Source organism: Oncorhynchus keta, unplaced genomic scaffold (assembly GCF_023373465.1).
Source record: "Oncorhynchus keta strain PuntledgeMale-10-30-2019 unplaced genomic scaffold, Oket_V2 Un_scaffold_1952_pilon_pilon, whole genome shotgun sequence".
Taxonomy (NCBI): Eukaryota; Metazoa; Chordata; class Actinopteri; order Salmoniformes; family Salmonidae; genus Oncorhynchus; species Oncorhynchus keta.
This window is the reverse complement of record NW_026290848.1, coordinates 362010-379912: the sequence shown is the minus strand read 5'-3', so window position 1 is coordinate 379912 and position 17903 is coordinate 362010. Positions and strand designations below refer to the sequence as shown.

General features: G+C 41.2%; 1 protein-coding gene across 1 annotated transcript in view; it reads right to left on the bottom strand.

The window, feature by feature from the left end:
- LOC118387799 (potassium/sodium hyperpolarization-activated cyclic nucleotide-gated channel 1-like) overlaps positions 1-17903 on the bottom strand; it is a 129936-nt gene that overhangs the window by 33742 nt on the left and 78291 nt on the right. Inside the window, exon 5 of the mRNA XM_035776520.2 lies at positions 9694-9840. Coding sequence (XP_035632413.2) covers positions 9694-9840 — 147 coding nt within the window. The remainder of the gene's footprint in view (positions 1-9693; positions 9841-17903) is intronic.

The window sequence follows — 17903 nt, the reverse complement described above, 5'->3', positions numbered from 1 at the left end:
ATAGTGAAATGTCAATATCGATTGTTGTTTGACTGTTACCTGACCCTTCTTGAAATTCATTCAGAGTGAAAAATGACACATCACATTAAACTTGAAATTATATTGTGAAATACATTTTCATGAATGCTATAGATATTGTAACATTATTCTAATATTGTCACACCCTGGTCTTAGTATTTTGTGTTTTCTTTATGATTTTGGTCAGGCCAGGGTGTGACATGGGTTATTTATGTGGTGTGTTTTGTCTTGGAGTTTTTGTAGGTTATGGGATTGTGGCATAGTATAGCAGTCTAGGAAAGTCTATGGTTGCCTGGAGTGGATCTCAATCAGAGGCAGGTGTTTATCGTTGTCTCTGATTGGGAACCATATTTAGGCAGCCATATTCTTTGAGTGTTTCGTGGGTGATTTTGCACCAGATAGGGCTGTTTAGGTTCACGGTGCTTGTTTTTGTATATTCATCTTTATTAAAGATGTTTATGAATAACCACGCTGCATTTTGGTCCTCCTCTCCTTCTACAGAAGAAAACTGTAACAAATATCTTGACTACCATTGACCTTTTTATGAAATTGAGCACATTGATAGATATTAAGTCAACTTTGAATACGACTAATTTAAACTGTACAGCCTACAAACTTTTTAAATATCAGTCTTCATTGGAGACGAAACTGTGCTGGAGGACATCTGCAAGATGGTGCAGACAGGCTTAGAGAGTGCCTTCAGAAAGTATTCATACCCCTTGACTTATTCCACAATTTGTTGTGTTACAGCCTGAATTCAAAATGGGTTAACTAGATGTACAAACAATACCCCACAATGACAAAGTTAAAACATGTTTGTAGAAATGTTTGCAAATGTATTGAAAATAAAATACAGATATAGCTCATTTACATACACTACCGTTCAAAAGTTTGGGGTCACCTAGAAATGTCCTTGATTTTGAAATAAATAAGTTAAAATTTAAATTAAAATTACATCAAATTGATCAGAAATACAGTGTAGACATTGTTCATGTTGTAAATGACTCCTGGAAAGCTGGAAACGGCAGATTTTTTATAGAATATCTACATAGGAGTACAGAGGCCCATTATCAGCAACCATCACTCCTGTGTTCCAATGATACATTGTTTTAGCTATTTGTCACGTTCTGACCTTAGTTATTTTTATGTCTTTGTGTTAGGTTGGTCAGGGCGTGAGTTGGGGTGGGTTGTCTATGTTCTTTTTTCTAGGTTGTATTTTCTAAGTTTTTGTGAGTATGGTTCTCAATCAGAAGCAGGTGTCGTTCGTTGTCTCTGATTGAGAATCATACTTAGGTAGCCAATTTCCCACCTGTGTTTTGTGGGTGATTGTTTTCTGTTTAGGTTGTTTTCCCTGACAGAACTCTGCGCTTTCGTTTTCTCAGTTTGTCATTTTGTTTGAGTGTTTTTTGTGAACATTAAATATGGTCTCATTCCAACAACGATCGTTACACTAATTCAAGTTTATTGTTTTAAAAGGCTAATTGATCATTAGAAAACCCTTTTGCAATTATGTTAGCACAGCTGAAAATGTTTGTTCTGCTTAAAGAAGCAATAAAACTGTCTTCCTTTAGACTACTTGAGTGTCTGGAGCATCAGCATTTGTGGGTTCGATTACAGGCTCAAAATGGCTAGAAGTAAAAACCTTTCTTCTGAAACTTGTCAGTTTATTCTTGTTCTGAGAAATGAAGGCTATTCCATTCGAGCAAGAAACTGAAGATCTCGTACAATGCTGTGTACTACTCCCTTCACAGAACAGCTCAAACTGGCCCTAACCAGAATAGAAAGAGGAGTGGGAGGCCCCGGTGCACATGTGAGCAAGAGGACAAGTACAAAACACCAGTCTCAACATCAGCATTGAAGAGGCGACTCAGGGATAATGGCCTTCTAGTTGGGCTCTAGCTTGCAGACCATAACCGTGGTGGTTGGCTAGGCTAACAGTTAGTTGGCTAAATAGCTAACGTTAGCTGGCTGGCAAGCTTACTGACTAAGATACAGTGGCAAGAAAAAGTATGTGAACACTTTGGAATTACCTGGATTTCTACATAAATTGGTCATCAAATTTGATTGGATCTTCGTCTAAGTCACAACAATAGACAAACATAGTGTGCTTAAACTAACACACAAATTATTGTATTTTTTGAATACATAATTTAAATATTCACAGTATCGGTTGGAAAAGATATGTGAACCCCTAGGCTAATGACTTCTCCAAATGTAAATTGGAGTCAGGAGTCAGCTTTCCTGGAGTCCAATCAATGAGACAAGATTGGAGATGTTGGTTGGGTCTGCCTTGCCCTATAAAAAACACTCACAAAATTTGAGTTTGCTATTGACAAGAAGCATTGCTTGATGTGAACCATACCTCGAACAAAAGAGATCTCAGAAGATTAAGATTAAGAATTGTTGACTTGCATAACGCTGGAAAGGGTTACAAAAGTATCTCTAAAAGCCTTGATGTTCATCGGTCCATGGTAAGACAAAATTGTCTACAGTATAAATGGAGAAAGTTCAGCACTGTTGCTACTCTCCCTAGGAGTGGCCGTCCTGCAAAGATGACTGCAAGGGCACAGTGCAGAATGCTCAATGAGGTTAACCTGTTAAGTCGACCCTCTACTTTTTCGAACATTCTGTTAAAAATCGCACAACATTTCAGCGCCCTGCTACTCAGGCCAGGAATATAGTATATGCATATGATTAGTATGTGTGGATAGAAAACACTCAGACGTTTATAAAACTGGTTAAATCACGGCTGTGACTATAACAGAACGTGCGTTTCATCGAAAAGTGCAGGAAAATCTGATCACTGAAAATGGAAATAAATATCCTTGCGCTACGGTCTCCGACCGGATGTTTTGGTCGAGCTCTCTCCAAGACATTTTTTCGAGACGGACACCTATAGAATTGACATCGCCTCCTGATGAATTTTATCGCTTATTAACGTGTACTAATACCCAAAGTTGCATTACAAAAGTATTTCGAAGTGTTTTGTGAAAGTTTATCGTCAACTTTTTGAATTAAAAAAAATGACGTTATGTTATGAAACGCTATTTTTTTCCGTTTATCACACAGTCTTCATAGATCGATATCTAGGCTATATATGGACTGATTTAATCGAAAAAAAGACCCAATAGTGATTATGGGACATCTAGGAGTGCCAACAAAGAATATGGTCAAAGGTAATGAATGTTTTATATTTTATTTGTGCGGTTTGTGTAGCGACGACTATGCTAATTATTTTGTTTACGTCCCCTGCGGGTCTTTTGGGGTGTTACATGCTATCAGATAATAGCTTCTCATGCTTTCGCCGAAAAGCATTTTAAAATCTAATCTGACTTGTTGCCTGGATTCACAACGAGTGTAGCTTTAATTCAATACCCTGCATGTGTATTTTAATGAACGTTTGAGTTTTAACTAATACTATTAGCATTTAGCGTAGCGCATTTGCATTTCCAGAGCTCTAGATGGGACGCCTGCGTGCCAGGTAGGAGCAAGAGGTTAAGAAGAATCCGAGTGTCAGCTAAAGACTTAAAGAAGTCTCTGGAAAATGCTAACATCGATGTTGAAAAGTCTACGATACGTAAAACAGTAAACAAAAATGGTGTTCACCACGGAAGAAGCCACTGCTGTACCCCAAAAAATTACTGCACGTCTGAAGTTTGCAAAAGTGCACCTGGATGTTCCACAGTGCTACTGGCAAAATATTCTGTGGACAGATGAAACTACAGTTGTGTTGTTTTAAAGGAACACACAACACTATGTGTGGAGAAATAAAGGCACAGCACACCAAGATCAAAACCTCATCCCAACTGTAAAGTATGGTGAAGGGAGAATCGTGGATTGGGGCTGCTTTGCTGCCTCAGGTACTGGACAGCTTGCTATCACCAACGGAAAAATGAATTCCCAAGTTTATCAAGACAGTTTGCAGGAGAATGTTAGGCTACCTGTCCGCCAATTGAAGCTCAACAGAAGTTGGGTGATGCAACAGGACAATGACCCAAAACGCAGAAGTAAATCAACAACAGAATGGCTTCAGAGGAAAATACGCCTTCTGGAATGGCCCAATCAGATTCCTGACCTCAACTCGATTTAGATGCTGTGGTATAACCTCAGGAGAGCAGTTCACACCAGATATCCCAAGAATATTGCTGAACTGAACAGTTTTGTAAAGAGGAATTGTCCCAAATTCCTCCTGACCATTGTGCAAGTCTGATCCGCAACTACAGAAAACGTAGTAGAATACAAGAGTTCACATACTTTGTCCAACCTGCACTGTGAATGTTTACACGGTGTGTTCAATAAAGACATGAAAACGTATAATTGTTTGTGTGTTCTTAATTTAAGCAGATTGTGTTTGTATATTGTTGTGACCTAGATGAAGTTTAGATCAAATTTTATGACCAATTTAGGCAGAAATCCAGGTATTTCCAAAGGGTTCACATACTTTTTCTTGACAAGTAATTGCATTTAGCTAACATTATTTGATAACTGGTTACAGTAGTTGGCGTTATGCATTTCCAAAACGTTGGTTTACTTTAATGTAGCTGTAAGCTAGGTATTGATAGCAACCAGCTGACACATGCACTCCTAATAAATATTTTTCCAACATGACCTCGGAATTCTGATCGTTTTTATATAATAACTGGAAACATTTACACGTGAGCTGTAACTGTGCATTGGGACATTTGATGCGTAAACTAATGCAAATCAATATGTTACATGTGCTTACGTTAATGCTACCTACATTTTAAGTAGTTTTCTGACAGGAAACCTTTTTACTCTGACTTGAGTAGTTCGATGGCTAATTTGACTTTTGTTTCAGTAAACCACAATCTAAGTAAAAGTACTTTAACTTAAGTTCAGATTTTCAGCACTCTACCCACCTCTGCAAATTATACATAGCCTAACTATAAAACGGGGATGAGCATTCACTCTGGAGAAAAGTTTATCGTTCTATAGAACTAGGCCAACATCTGTCAATCAACTCAGCCAGGGAAACACAAACAGTAGCCTTTTATCGGTTTTCACACCATTCATTATGTGACAATGGCTAGGCTAATGGTAAGCCTACAAATTGTAGCCTATTGGAATATAATCGAATAATAAGGAGCCTATTGCAACCATCGATGGCACTAGATTATCGCCAGCTGATGTCTCGTTAAACCATCAATATGAGTTAAATTGCAACCATTATTGGTCACCTCATTACATCTCCCTAAAAGATAATGTCGGTTTAACCTTAGTCAGAGATCTGTATACTATGACGAGATGTTTAGGTCTGTTTAGGGGTGCATAGAAGTTTAGGGTTGGCATTGAAATACATTGGGATTATTCTGGACAGATTTTGGCGAGAGTGAGCCCTCTTGGTTCACCTCTTCCTATCTGCCTTGAAAGGCAGAGCATTTATGGTGATACGGCCACTGCAGAAGTCAGGGCATTCATACTTCTTGCGCTTCGCAGAGTAGCACAGAGCTGTTGTGAAAGGAAGTTGTCAAGGAGTGGGTTTGTGTTTATACCGGACCTCCCGTCATCAACTACCGTCAACCATTCATGTCAATGCGGAGTTATACAGAGCCTTCTGAATTGAGACAAAATTCGAGAGGCGCAAAGGCGATGCGGTACAGAGCTGGATTGGGCCTCTACATGCCTCCAGAGGCTCCGCAATTGCGCCTCCGACCACATTTTCGGATCAAGTATAAATTGTCCTTTAGTCCTGCTTGCAACCAAAGTCTTTGTTGGTATTTGGTGGGTATTGTCATCAGAACAACTTTGTACTTTTTTAACAGAGTAAGGGCAATGTATCTGTTTGACAAGCATTCCATACAAAGTATTTCATAGTTTACCATGGCAAATCTACTGTGGCAATTTATTCGACATTTTGTATGACTGGAAACTAATGTTGATGTAGCCTACTGTTATAATTTTATTTGTTTCATATTTATGTTATCTGAAACTGCCTGGTACCATTTCTTATCAAGATCAGTGGTAAAATATACCTGGACTGTCCATATAAATTAAGTCAATAGCAGGGATTTAGTTATTTGTGCAAGAAGGCTGTGGGACAGAATCGAATCTATATAAGTGCGCTGAAGGCAGCAGCCCTAACAGCTGAACCACCCTAGGCTATGATTGAACAACATTTTGACAGTTCTTTCGTAAACTTAGGATACACTTCACACTTGTACACTCTATATACAAAGGTATGTGGACCTTTAAGTCTTTACTGAAGACTCATTTCTTCATTGGGTCATATGATTGAGTGTAGTCTGCCCCAGGAGTGTGAAGGTGAACGGAAAGGCTCTGGAGCAATTAACCGCCCTTGCTGTCTCTGCCTGGCCGGTTCCCTTCTTTCCACTGGGATTGTCTGCCTCTAACCTTATTACAGGGGCTGAGTCACTGGCTTACTGGTGCTCTTTCATGCCGTCCCTAGGAGGGGTGCATCACTTGAGTGGGTTGAGTCACTGATGTGATCTTCCTGTATGGGTTGGCACCCCCCCCTTCGGTTGTGCGGGCTGTACTCGGCCTTGTCTTAGAATGGTAAGTTGGTGGTTGAAGATATCCCTCTAGTGGTGTGGGGGCTGTGCTTTGGCAAAGTGGGTGGGGTTATATCTTTCCTGTTTGGCCCTGTCCGGGGCTATCAGCGGATGGGGCCACAGTGTATCCTGACCCCTCCTGTCTCAGCCTCCAGTATTTATGCTGCAGTAGTTTATGTGTCGGGGGGCTAGGGTCAGTTTGTAATATCTGGAGTACTTCTCCTGTTTTATCCGGTGTCCTGTGTGAATTTAAGTATACTCTCTCTAATTCTCTCTTTCTCTAATTCTTTCTCTCGGAGGAGGACCTGAGCCCTAGGACCATGCCTCAGGATGACCTGGCATGATGACTCCTTGCTGTCCCCAGTCCACCTTGGCTGTGCTGCTGCTCCAGTTTCAACTGTTCTGCCTGTGATTATTATTATTTGACCATGCTGGTCATTTATGAACATTTGAACATCTTGGCCATGTTCTGTTATAGTCTCCACCTGGCACAGCCAGAAGAGGACTGGCCACCCCTCATAGCCTTGTTCCTCTCTAGGTTTCTTCCTAGGTTTTGGCCTTTCTAGGGAGTTTTTCCTAGCCACTGTGCTTCTACACCTGCATTGCTTGATGTTTGGGGTTTTAGGCTGGGTTTCTGTAAAGCACTTTGAGATATCAGCTGATGTTTAAATAAAGGCTAAATAAATACATTTGATTTGATTTGGACACCCTTCAAATTTGTGGATTCGGCTATTTCAGCCACACCCATTGCTGACAGGTGTATAAAATCGAGGACAAAGCCATGCAGTCTCCATAGACAAACATTGCCAGTAGCAAAGGGTTTTGAATGGCCAGCTCAGTGACTTTCAACATGGCACCATCATAGGATGGCACCTTTCCAACAAGTCAGTTCGCATAAAAATTTCTTCCCTGCTAGAGTTTCCCCGGTCAACTGTAAGTGCTGTTATTGTGAAATGGAAACGGTTCAGCTTCAAAGTGGCTGTAGCATGTAGCTTGTAAAGATGTAGCATGTAAACATCATCTGTCCTCAGTTGCAACACTCACTACCGAGTTCCAAACTGCCTCTGCCAGCACAAGAACTGTTCATCGGGAGATTCATGAAATGGGTTCCATGGCTGAGCAGCCGCACATAAGCCTAAGATGACCGTACACAATGCCAACCGTTGACTGGAGTGGTGTAAAACTGTCTCCGCCATTGGACTCTGGAGCAGTGGATATGCCCTCTGGGTGATGAATCATGCCACCGTCTGGCAGTCCGAGAACGCTACCTGCCCCAATACATAGTGCCAATTGTAAAGCATTGGTGCAGACCTCACTAATGCTATTGTGGCTGAATGGAAGCAAGTCCCTGCAGCAATGTGCACCAACATCTAGTGGAATGCCATCCCAGAAGAGTGGAGGATGTTATAGCAGCAAAGGGGGACCAACTCCATATTAATGCCCATGATTTTGTTTGTGTACACATACAGTGGGGCAAAAAATTTCGCGTCAGCCACCAATATTTTTTGTTATTAAGCTATATAAAACAACGGTTGTTGATGTGTATTTCAGAATGTTTAGCTTAACATTATAAGTGCAGCAATGCGCACACAGCAGCAGGCAGTTCCAAAATGCAATCAATTAGCTGGAAAACACCATTCACCGTTCTCTAGCAGGAATTTATATGCTGAAACGCCAGGTGGTTCTAGTGTAAAGACAATATTTACTCATGAACTTATTTAGGCTTGCCATAACAACGTTGACTCAAGACATTTCAGCTTTTCATTTTTAAATAATTTGTAAACATTTCGAAAAGCATAATTCCCCTTTGACATTATGGGGTATTGTGTGTAGGCCATGACAGCAAATGACTAATTCTAATAAATGTTTTATTCAGGCTGTAACACAACAAAATGTGGGAAAAGCAAAGGGTTTTGAATACTTTCTGAAGGCACTGTATATCCACCAGTCCACCTAATCAAACAAGTCTTGTCAGTTTACCCTGACCTAACCAAATTACACTTTTTGCGATAGCATAATAAATGTATTCATTACACTATTAGAATGTTGCAGTCAGAATGACTGCTCATTAGCTTGAAGGGGGGGTCCCTCGAGGCCCAGCGTTCTAGTGTAATGGGCATAAACACTAATCAGATTAAAATATAATCTCACTTTCATGTATCTCACTTCTATGTACAGTATCTCGCTGTATATTGCATTCTTGAGCAACTTAAGGTCTTTATGCCAATAAAAATATATGTTACACTGATTAATGTTCAGTTTGTGTTCCACCAGTTGTAGTGATTATTGTTTTGCAGTTTGTCCTTTAAATTTGTTACAGAGCACATGAGATTAACAAAAACCCTCTACAGAGATATTTTCAGCTGAATATTAATGTCACGCCTTGGTCTTAGTATTTTGTGTTTTCCTTATTTATTTGGTCAGGCCATGGTGTGACATTTTGTGGTGTGTTTTTGTATTGGTGTTTTAGTAGGTATTGGGATTGTGGCTGAGTAGGGTTGTCTAGGAAAGTCTATGGTTGCCTGAGGTGTTCTTAATCAGAGGCAGGTGATTATCGTTGTCTCTGATTGGGAACCATATTTAGGCAGCCATATTCTTTGAGTGTTTCGTGGGTGATTGTTCCTGTCGCTGTGTTAGTTGTCACCAGATAGGCTGTATAGGTTTTCACATTTCTGTTTGTTGTTTTTGTATTGTTTGTGTTTTTTTTCTTTATTAAAGATGTATCGAACTAACCACGCTGCATTTTGGTCCGACTCTCCTTCAACGGAAGAAAACCGTAACAATTAATGACGATTCATTCGTTGACAAAAATTCACCTGGTCATTGTATGATATCTAAAGTATGAATATGTCATAAATGAATTAAATATATATGAATTAGAGATAACCACTCAGCACTCCATGTTTGCTCCATTAGAGATGCTTAGAGATTGTATGAAAAAAAATATTGCCTTGTTTTTGCAGAATGAATTACTGTAACAAATGTCCATTCACAAAGCCTTATATTCATCCCAAATGACACCATATTCCCTATATCGTGCACCATTTTTGAACAGAGTGGCCTAAAGTAGTTTGCTATATAGGGAATAGTGTGCCATTTGGGACAGACATTCAAATACAACAAACAACAAAGGCATCATTCTCACCTCTTTGAGAGGGTCGTTGAGCTCACTCAGGATATTGTCCTCGTCAAAGATCTTGCCTTGATAGCGATGCTCATAGTAATCATGGATCTTCTGCCGCATGTCTGCAGGTAGCTTGTGGAATGACATGTACTGCTCCACTTGTTTGTACTGTAAAGATGGAGAGAAGAGAATGTCAATAAACCAATTGAACTGAAAATAACAGACAAAAAAAGCTGTCACATTGATTGTCATTTGATGTTATGAGTGGGGATTTCAAAACATTACATCAAAAGCAATTGGAGGTAAAATAACATTAGCGGTCATTACAGGCAACATGTTGTAAAAGGAAACAAGGACATACACAACACACATGCATGTGCACATGTAACAGTATAATTTTAAACCGTCCCCTCGCCCATACCCGGGTGCGAACCAGGGACCTTCTGCACACATCAACAACAGTCACCCACGAAGCATCGTTACCCATCGCTCCACAATAGCCGCGGCCCTTGCAGAGCAAGGGGAACTACTACTTCAAGGTCTCAGAGCAAGTGACGTAACCGATTGAAACGCTATTTAGCGCACACCGCTAACTAAGCTAGCCGTTTCACATCCGTTACACACACACTCGCTTGCACCCCCATACACACACGGCGGGGTGACAACTTGTATCCAGGGTCATTGCGTATGAACGTGGCAGGTGGCAGAACAAGTACAGCCTGAGGCTCTTCTGAGCGAGGCTTCCACTCCGGCCTAAACAATTGTCTCTCTCCTCACTCTAAATATAGGCTACCCATGATCTCATGTAAACAAGAGAGATCTACTACATCAGGGGTCTCCAATAGGTAGATCGCAGCCCACATATGAGTAGCTTGCCAATCAATTCTGTTCACCTGTTCACCGGACATGCTACCTGTCCCAAACCTGCTGTTTTCAACTCTCTAGAGACAGCAGGAGCGGTAGAGATACTCCTAATGATCGGCTATGAAAAGCCAACTGACATTTACTCCTGCGGTGCTGACTTGCTGCACCCTCGACAACTACTGTGATTATTATTTGACCATGCTGGTCATTTATGAACATATGAATAACTTGGCCATGTTCTGTTCTGTTCTGTTCTGTTATAATGGCCACCCCTCATAGCCTGGTTCCTCTCTAGGTTTCTTAGGTTTTGGCCTTTCTAGGGAGTTTTTCCTAGCCACCGTGCTTCTACACCTGCATTGCCCGCTGTTTTGGGTTTTAGGCTGGGTTTCTTGACTAGCACTTTGAGATATCAGCTGATGTAACAAGGGCTATATAAATACATTTGATTTGAATTCTGAAAGTACATTTTTCACCACAAAATTTCATAAACATAAAGCTCCGGGCTACTATACAATCAGAGCCACATTGACATTTTCCCACCCCTGGTTGGCCACTATTGGCTTAAAAATCCAGACGTAACACAATATCTGCCAATTAATTTCCAGCAATATTGCCCCTGTCTGTCTGTTTGGTGTGCGTGTTTGTCTATAGCCAGTTAGCGTTGTTAATGATAACCGTATTGTGGGTTTACTGCAAAGTTGGCTTACCTGACAGACCTATACGGCATGATTATTTGTTTCAATTGGGTAGCCAATGTTTTGCAAACTCTGCCATGACGTAATGCAGCACTAGGCCTAACAGCAGAAACATCGCCATACCCACACATTCCTCTCTTAACCCCCCTCTGCAGATGACTTTGTCAACCACTTTGAAAAGAAGGTTGATGACATCCACTACTTAATCACTCAGCCCATTGAGTTCACAGGTCTCACTCACAAATAACTACCCTATGCCTTAACCTCTTTCTCTCCTCTCGCCAGATGAAATTCTGCAACTAGTGAGGTCTGGCCGACTGACAACCTACCCGCTCGACCCCACTCCCTCCTCCTTTCTCCAGACCATCTCAACAGACCTTCTCCCATTCCTCACTTCCCTCATCAACTCATACATGATCACTGGCTGCATCCCCACTGACTTCAAAATGGTCCGAGTCGCTCCCCTTCTCAAGAAACCAACACTTGACTTATCTGACATCAAAAACTACAGACATGTACCCGTCTTTATTTTCTTTCCAACACACTTGAGCGTGCTGTCTGATCAACTTACTCATTATCTCACTCAGAACGATCTTCTTGACCCTAAACAGGCAGGCTTCAAGATGGTTCACGGAGGCTCTCCCCACTGCCAAAGTTGACTCTCTCCTTCTGTTCTCATCCTCCTAGATCTATCTGCTGCCTTCAACACTGTGAACAATCAGATTCTCCTCTCCACCCTCTCCGGGCTGGGCGTCTCAGGCTCTGCACACTCCTGGATTGCATCCTACTGGCAGGCTGCTCCTACCAGGTGATGTGGAGAGGATCTGTTTCTGCCCCACGTACTCTCACTACTGGTGTCCCCAAGGGCTCGGTTCTAGGCCCTCTCCTCTTCTCTCTATACATAAAGTCACTCGGCTCTGTCATATCCTCAAATGGTCTCTACTATCATTGCAATGCGGATTACACTCAACTACTTTTCTCCTTCCCCCCTTCTGACACACAGGTGGTGACACGCATCTCTGTGTGCCTGGCAGATATCTCAACTTGTCGGCTCTTCCTCCAGGGGAAAGCCTGCCCGCTCGAAGACCTCTCTATCATGGTTGACTACTCTTCAGTGTCACCCACCCAGAGTGTAAAGAACCTTGGCATGACCCTGGACAACACCCTGTCATTCTCTGCAAACATCAAAGCAGTGACTCGGTCCTGCAGGTTCATGCCCTTCAACATCCGAATAACACTACCTCACACAGGAAGAGGCGGAGGTCCTAATCCAGGCACTTGAACTCTCCCGTCTAAACTACTGCAACTCGCTATTGGCTGGTCTCCCCGCTTGTGCCACTAATCCTCTTCAATTTATCAGGAATGCTGCAGCCAGCCTGGTTTTCAACCTTCCCAAGTTCTCTCATGTCATCCCGCTCCTCCGCACACTCCCCTTTCTTCCAGTCTAAGTCCGCATACACGACAAGACCATGTTGCTTACCTATGGAACACTAAGTGGAACTGCCCCTTTCCCTACCTTAAGGCTATGCTCTAACCCTACACCCCAACACTCACCATTTGGATTCGGTCTTATGTAGAGCAATTTAAAATTCAGTTTTTTACATTGAACAAAAGTAGAGACTGAGAGCCACATAATTGTATATCATACAATGCATTTGAGGAACAATGGGAAAGTAATTATGCTTTGAAAGTTGCTAAACTTGTAAACTCAATTTTGAAACAATGGCATTTTAATGTTTCGGTGAGAGAGTGTTTCGTCTACACCGATTCAGCATCGTTCGCACCCTCTTGAGATTTAGCCCCACCCATCTCGTTTCGTTCTCTGAGCGTTCAGACCACTTACTTGACGGTCTGGCCGATGATTTGTTTACCTCTGGATAAAATGAAAATAGCCTAACCAGCTCAGCTGGCAACAATTTCATCATGCTTTGCCGAGGTTTACCAACACCGGCCAAATTCAACGGGTGTTGTAAACTTTAGCTTAGGACATGTAGCTAGCTACCGAGGGAAACAATGAACCTAGCTAGGTAAACAACATGTAATATCACACACATCATGTCGCGTTAACGAATGAGCCAGACACCTAATGTTAGCTAGGGTGCCAACCAGCTAATGCTAGCTAACAGTACACGTTGGCTTAAGACAAGTAGCTAGCTCGCTAGGTAAACAATGAACCTAGCTAGGCAAAAAATGTGATGGCACACACACCACGAGCCAGCCAGCTAACATTAAACAACGATGAATAACAACGTTTTACACGTAGCATTAGCTAGGGAGCCAGCCAGCTAAAGTTAACTAGCTATCTAACAGTACACTTCAGCTTAAAATTAAATCACTTTCTGTTTGAAACGTGTAATATCTGAAAATGTAGCTAGCTAGACTATCTTACCCATACAGTATACATCATCATGCTTGATATAGACTCCTCTCTCTGTCACGGATCCATGCCACAAATGCCCTTAGTTTGAAGACGTATTATGGAAACAGGTGTTTTAGCTATCTCTTTAGTTATCATACCCTAATTCCACTGATTTCAAATCTCGATCCTCCAAAAAGTGGAGATCAACACTTATGCAGCTACATTTAAAAAAATCAGTGTTCGACAGGATTACCAAATTAGACAGCTCAAATACACAAAAGCCTTCTATTTGGAAGACCAATCTGAACTCTGAACTTGGCATGTCCAGCTCGTAGTAAGGTTGCTCCCTTTTTCTGTAGTTTATCAACAAGGCTCGTAATTAACAATTGTGTTCGTATTTACAGATGGAAAACAATTTTGTTATTAAGGGACATGAAAGTTCACATGTTCCAGAAGGCATTTCTGCAAAAAAAACATGTTTTGATAAAAAAAAAAAAAAAAACGTTCAAATGGCTCTCTTGTGAAGTAGTGAATTGCGACATACGCCTTGTTTCCTGAAATGGTTCACAAATGAGAACATTAAGCAATTGAATTAATGTACTAAAGACATGCCATGCATAATTCAGAGTGTGTCTTGACTGTGGTTGTTGTCATGTCTCAGAGGGTTTGTTGTCATATGGTAGGATATAGGGGTCACTAAATATGATCTGGAGCCAGTCTCTCTGCAGGGTGCTGTGCCCTAATGGAGTCATTCAGCTGTCACAACATTCAATCTAGAGTCAATCTCTACAGTAGGAATACTGTTAAAACCTGTTTTAACTGTTTCACACTTGAGTTCCAAATATATCTAATGATCACCTCAGCATTCGTTTTTTATGTGCTAAGTGTTCCAAAATTGTAGTGATACGCAACAGGACAGATAACCCGTGCTGCCCTCAAACCAAGGCACGCTGCATGCTAATTATCTATAGGCTATATTTCAACATCTCAATTTAAAATGATTTTGAAACAACAGTTTTGTTTTCCATCAACAGTTTGAAATGAGATACGTTCCACCTCTTCATCAATTCACATAGAAGTAGCCCAATTCACGGTTGCCGACAATTTACATTTAAGGCATGCAATGCTAATGTAGGCGAGGATAAACTAGATGAGCGGGACAAACTTCTTTCTTCGATGAGAGCCAAAGGAGTGTTTCCCCTGGTCAAGTTGTCAGACATTTGCTCATCTCCAGTCAGAACAGAACCTGCCCAAAATTTTTCCCCCCCTGGCATAATTTCTGTCTGGAGCCAACATTGCCTTCATTGTTGTTTTCCTTACTAATACGTACTTCGGACGTGCGTGCGTTCCTATTAAAGTTAGTGCCTTATTACATCATCGTAACAGTTTCTGTATACCATGTTATGACATTTCTACTGTAGCAGACCGTTTATAGCTATGCATGGAGCGTAATGTATTCTCTGTGTATTTCCTTGTAACCATGGACAAGTGATGTACTAATTATATAACCTTTATGGTGTCATACTCAATTGTGCTTATGTAACTAGCTATATTCTTCTATTAGCTAAAACAATGCTAATAGTGTCAGATAAGTATTCGCTTGTGTTGTATCCTTTGAAGCTGCCCTGGCCTTATCATGACCATCATGGCTTCTGTATTAATGTGGCCTGTTTAGCATAGCTCTGCTCTGCCCCCTTGTGGAGCTCTTCAGTTACCGTTTCTTACTGTGTCTTATGTAGTTATATCATAGTGGGGATGACAAAGTAAAAGCCCCCACTTAAATCTTTGACATACTTCTGACTTTTTATTATGTGGGACTTACGACGTATACCTCTTATTTTTTCTTCTTCTTCTGACGCATGTTACTCCTCTTACCCCGTTCAAGCTTTATAATATGTAGAATGATCTGGATTAGGTTTCTTGCATACAACATTTTGATATCTTTTATACTTTTTAAACTATTAAACTTTTTGTCCATCTTCATTCACTTTAATGGGACTTTTTTTTCAACATTCTAAAGCTCCCCATTGTGACATCATAACTACCAACATTCACTGTAAACAATGTAACTTTGACACATCGGCTACTTTGACCACTTTGAAATCAACTTGTACAAAAAGTTAGAGCATTTAAAATCTTCCTCTGCAAATCTGAAATAATAACAAAATGATCTGGTACAGATCAAACGTCACAACTGTTTAAGTAACCATATCAACCTTTTCACTAACTTTTTATAAACAACTGAACTTTTGACCACTTCCCCAACAAGTTACACAAAAAGTAAGAATGTAGGACATCTTTGTATTCTTCTCTGATATTCAAGTCTGTTCGCAGAACAAAAATATCGCTACGGATCTAATGATACACCTACAGGATTTTAGTAACTGCATTAACACATTTATCCCCATTTTTTCCAGACAACTGCCATTTTTACCACTCCCCCAACAAGTCTGATAAAGAATTAGAGCATATGAAATCTTTTCCTGTAGTCCACAATCATCTCCTTTGTCTTGATCACGTTGAGGGAGAGCTTGTTGTCCAGGCCCCACACGGCCAGAGAGGCTGTCTCATCATTGTCGGTTATCAGGCCTACCACTGTTGTGTCATCGGCAAACTTGATGATGGTGTTGGAGTCATGCCTGGCCATGCAGTCATTAGTGCAGTCAGATGTGTTTGATTAGATATTCAATGACATTTGTATTGAAGTCAGAGTGATTACAGGGACAATAGAGCGAGGCATACCAGGCAGTTAGCAAGTTTGGTAGTCTACTAATGACCATCAGCAGCATCAGAGCTTTGACAAACTGAAAATAAACACTCAATTACTGATCACAACGACTGAGCAATACTACTGACCACAACAACACATCAATTCACAACAACCACACAATAACTGACAACACAACTACTGACACAACCACACAATTTCTGACCACAACCAAACCCCTATAGACCACAACCACACAAATTCTGATGACACAACTACTAACCACAAAACTTCTGACCACACAACAATTGAACACACAACCACTGACCACAACCACACAACCAATGACAGCAATCACTGGCCACAACTACTGACCTCAACTACACAATTACCGACAACAACCACACTAATATTTACCACACAACTACTGAACAACACAACTACTGACCACAACCAAATAACTCCTGACCAGAACTACTGACCAGAACCACACAACTACTGACCACAACTTCTGAGCACAACCAAATAACTAATGACCATAACCACACAAGTACTGTCCACAACATCACAATTACTGACTATACCAACTAAACACAACTACTGACACAACCACTCAATGACTGACCACAACCACTCAATTACTGACCACAACTACTGACCACAACCAAACAACTTCTGCCCACAACCAAACACCTATAGACCACAACCACCCATATTCTGACTACACAACTCCTGACCACAACTACTGAACACATCTGACAACAACCACACAACTGCTAACCACATATTGTGAACACAACCACACAACTACTGACCACAACTACTGACCACAACCACACAACTACTGACCACAACCACACAACTACTGACCACAACCACACAACTAATGACTAAAACTACTGACCACAATTATTGACAGCAACCTAACAACTTCTGACCACACAACTACTGACCACACAGTTAATGGCCACAACTACTGACCATAATTACTGATCACAATTACTGACAAGAACCACACAACTACTGACTGCAACCATACAGCTACTGACCACAACCAATCAACTGCTAAAAGTTAAAAAGTTTAGATAAAGCCAAGCCCACTCAAAGTCCGAAAAGTCGATATGCCTTCACCTTGTACAGAAATCACGTCATTGCGAATGACAATGCCACTTTGTGGGGAATATGTCCATTAAATGCAACTCTACACGGCCATACCTGGAAACAGTCCTAGAGGACTGCTTAACTTGTTATGCGCTAATTGATTCGGGTTGCTCCTCTCTCAAACATTGTTTGATGATCTCAAAAGGGTTTTGAAGCCAACTAAACGTTCATTAGAAGTGGAACGATGGGACACTACACTTCGTGGGGTCACTCAGACTTCCTCACCTCTCACCTCTTGAGAGTCATGCTGAAACTACACTTCCAGGACGTTTCGCTTGTTCACCCTGTGTATGTTACCAGCCTTGAACCCCTGCTACTCGGAGCAGACTTGATGGATCAGTTACTCCCACTTCCTGGATTGGAAAACCAACCACGTATGTTCACAGTGCTTATCCACTGACCACACTGTCTTCCCCTGATGCTAGCTGCAACGCAGTCATCCACG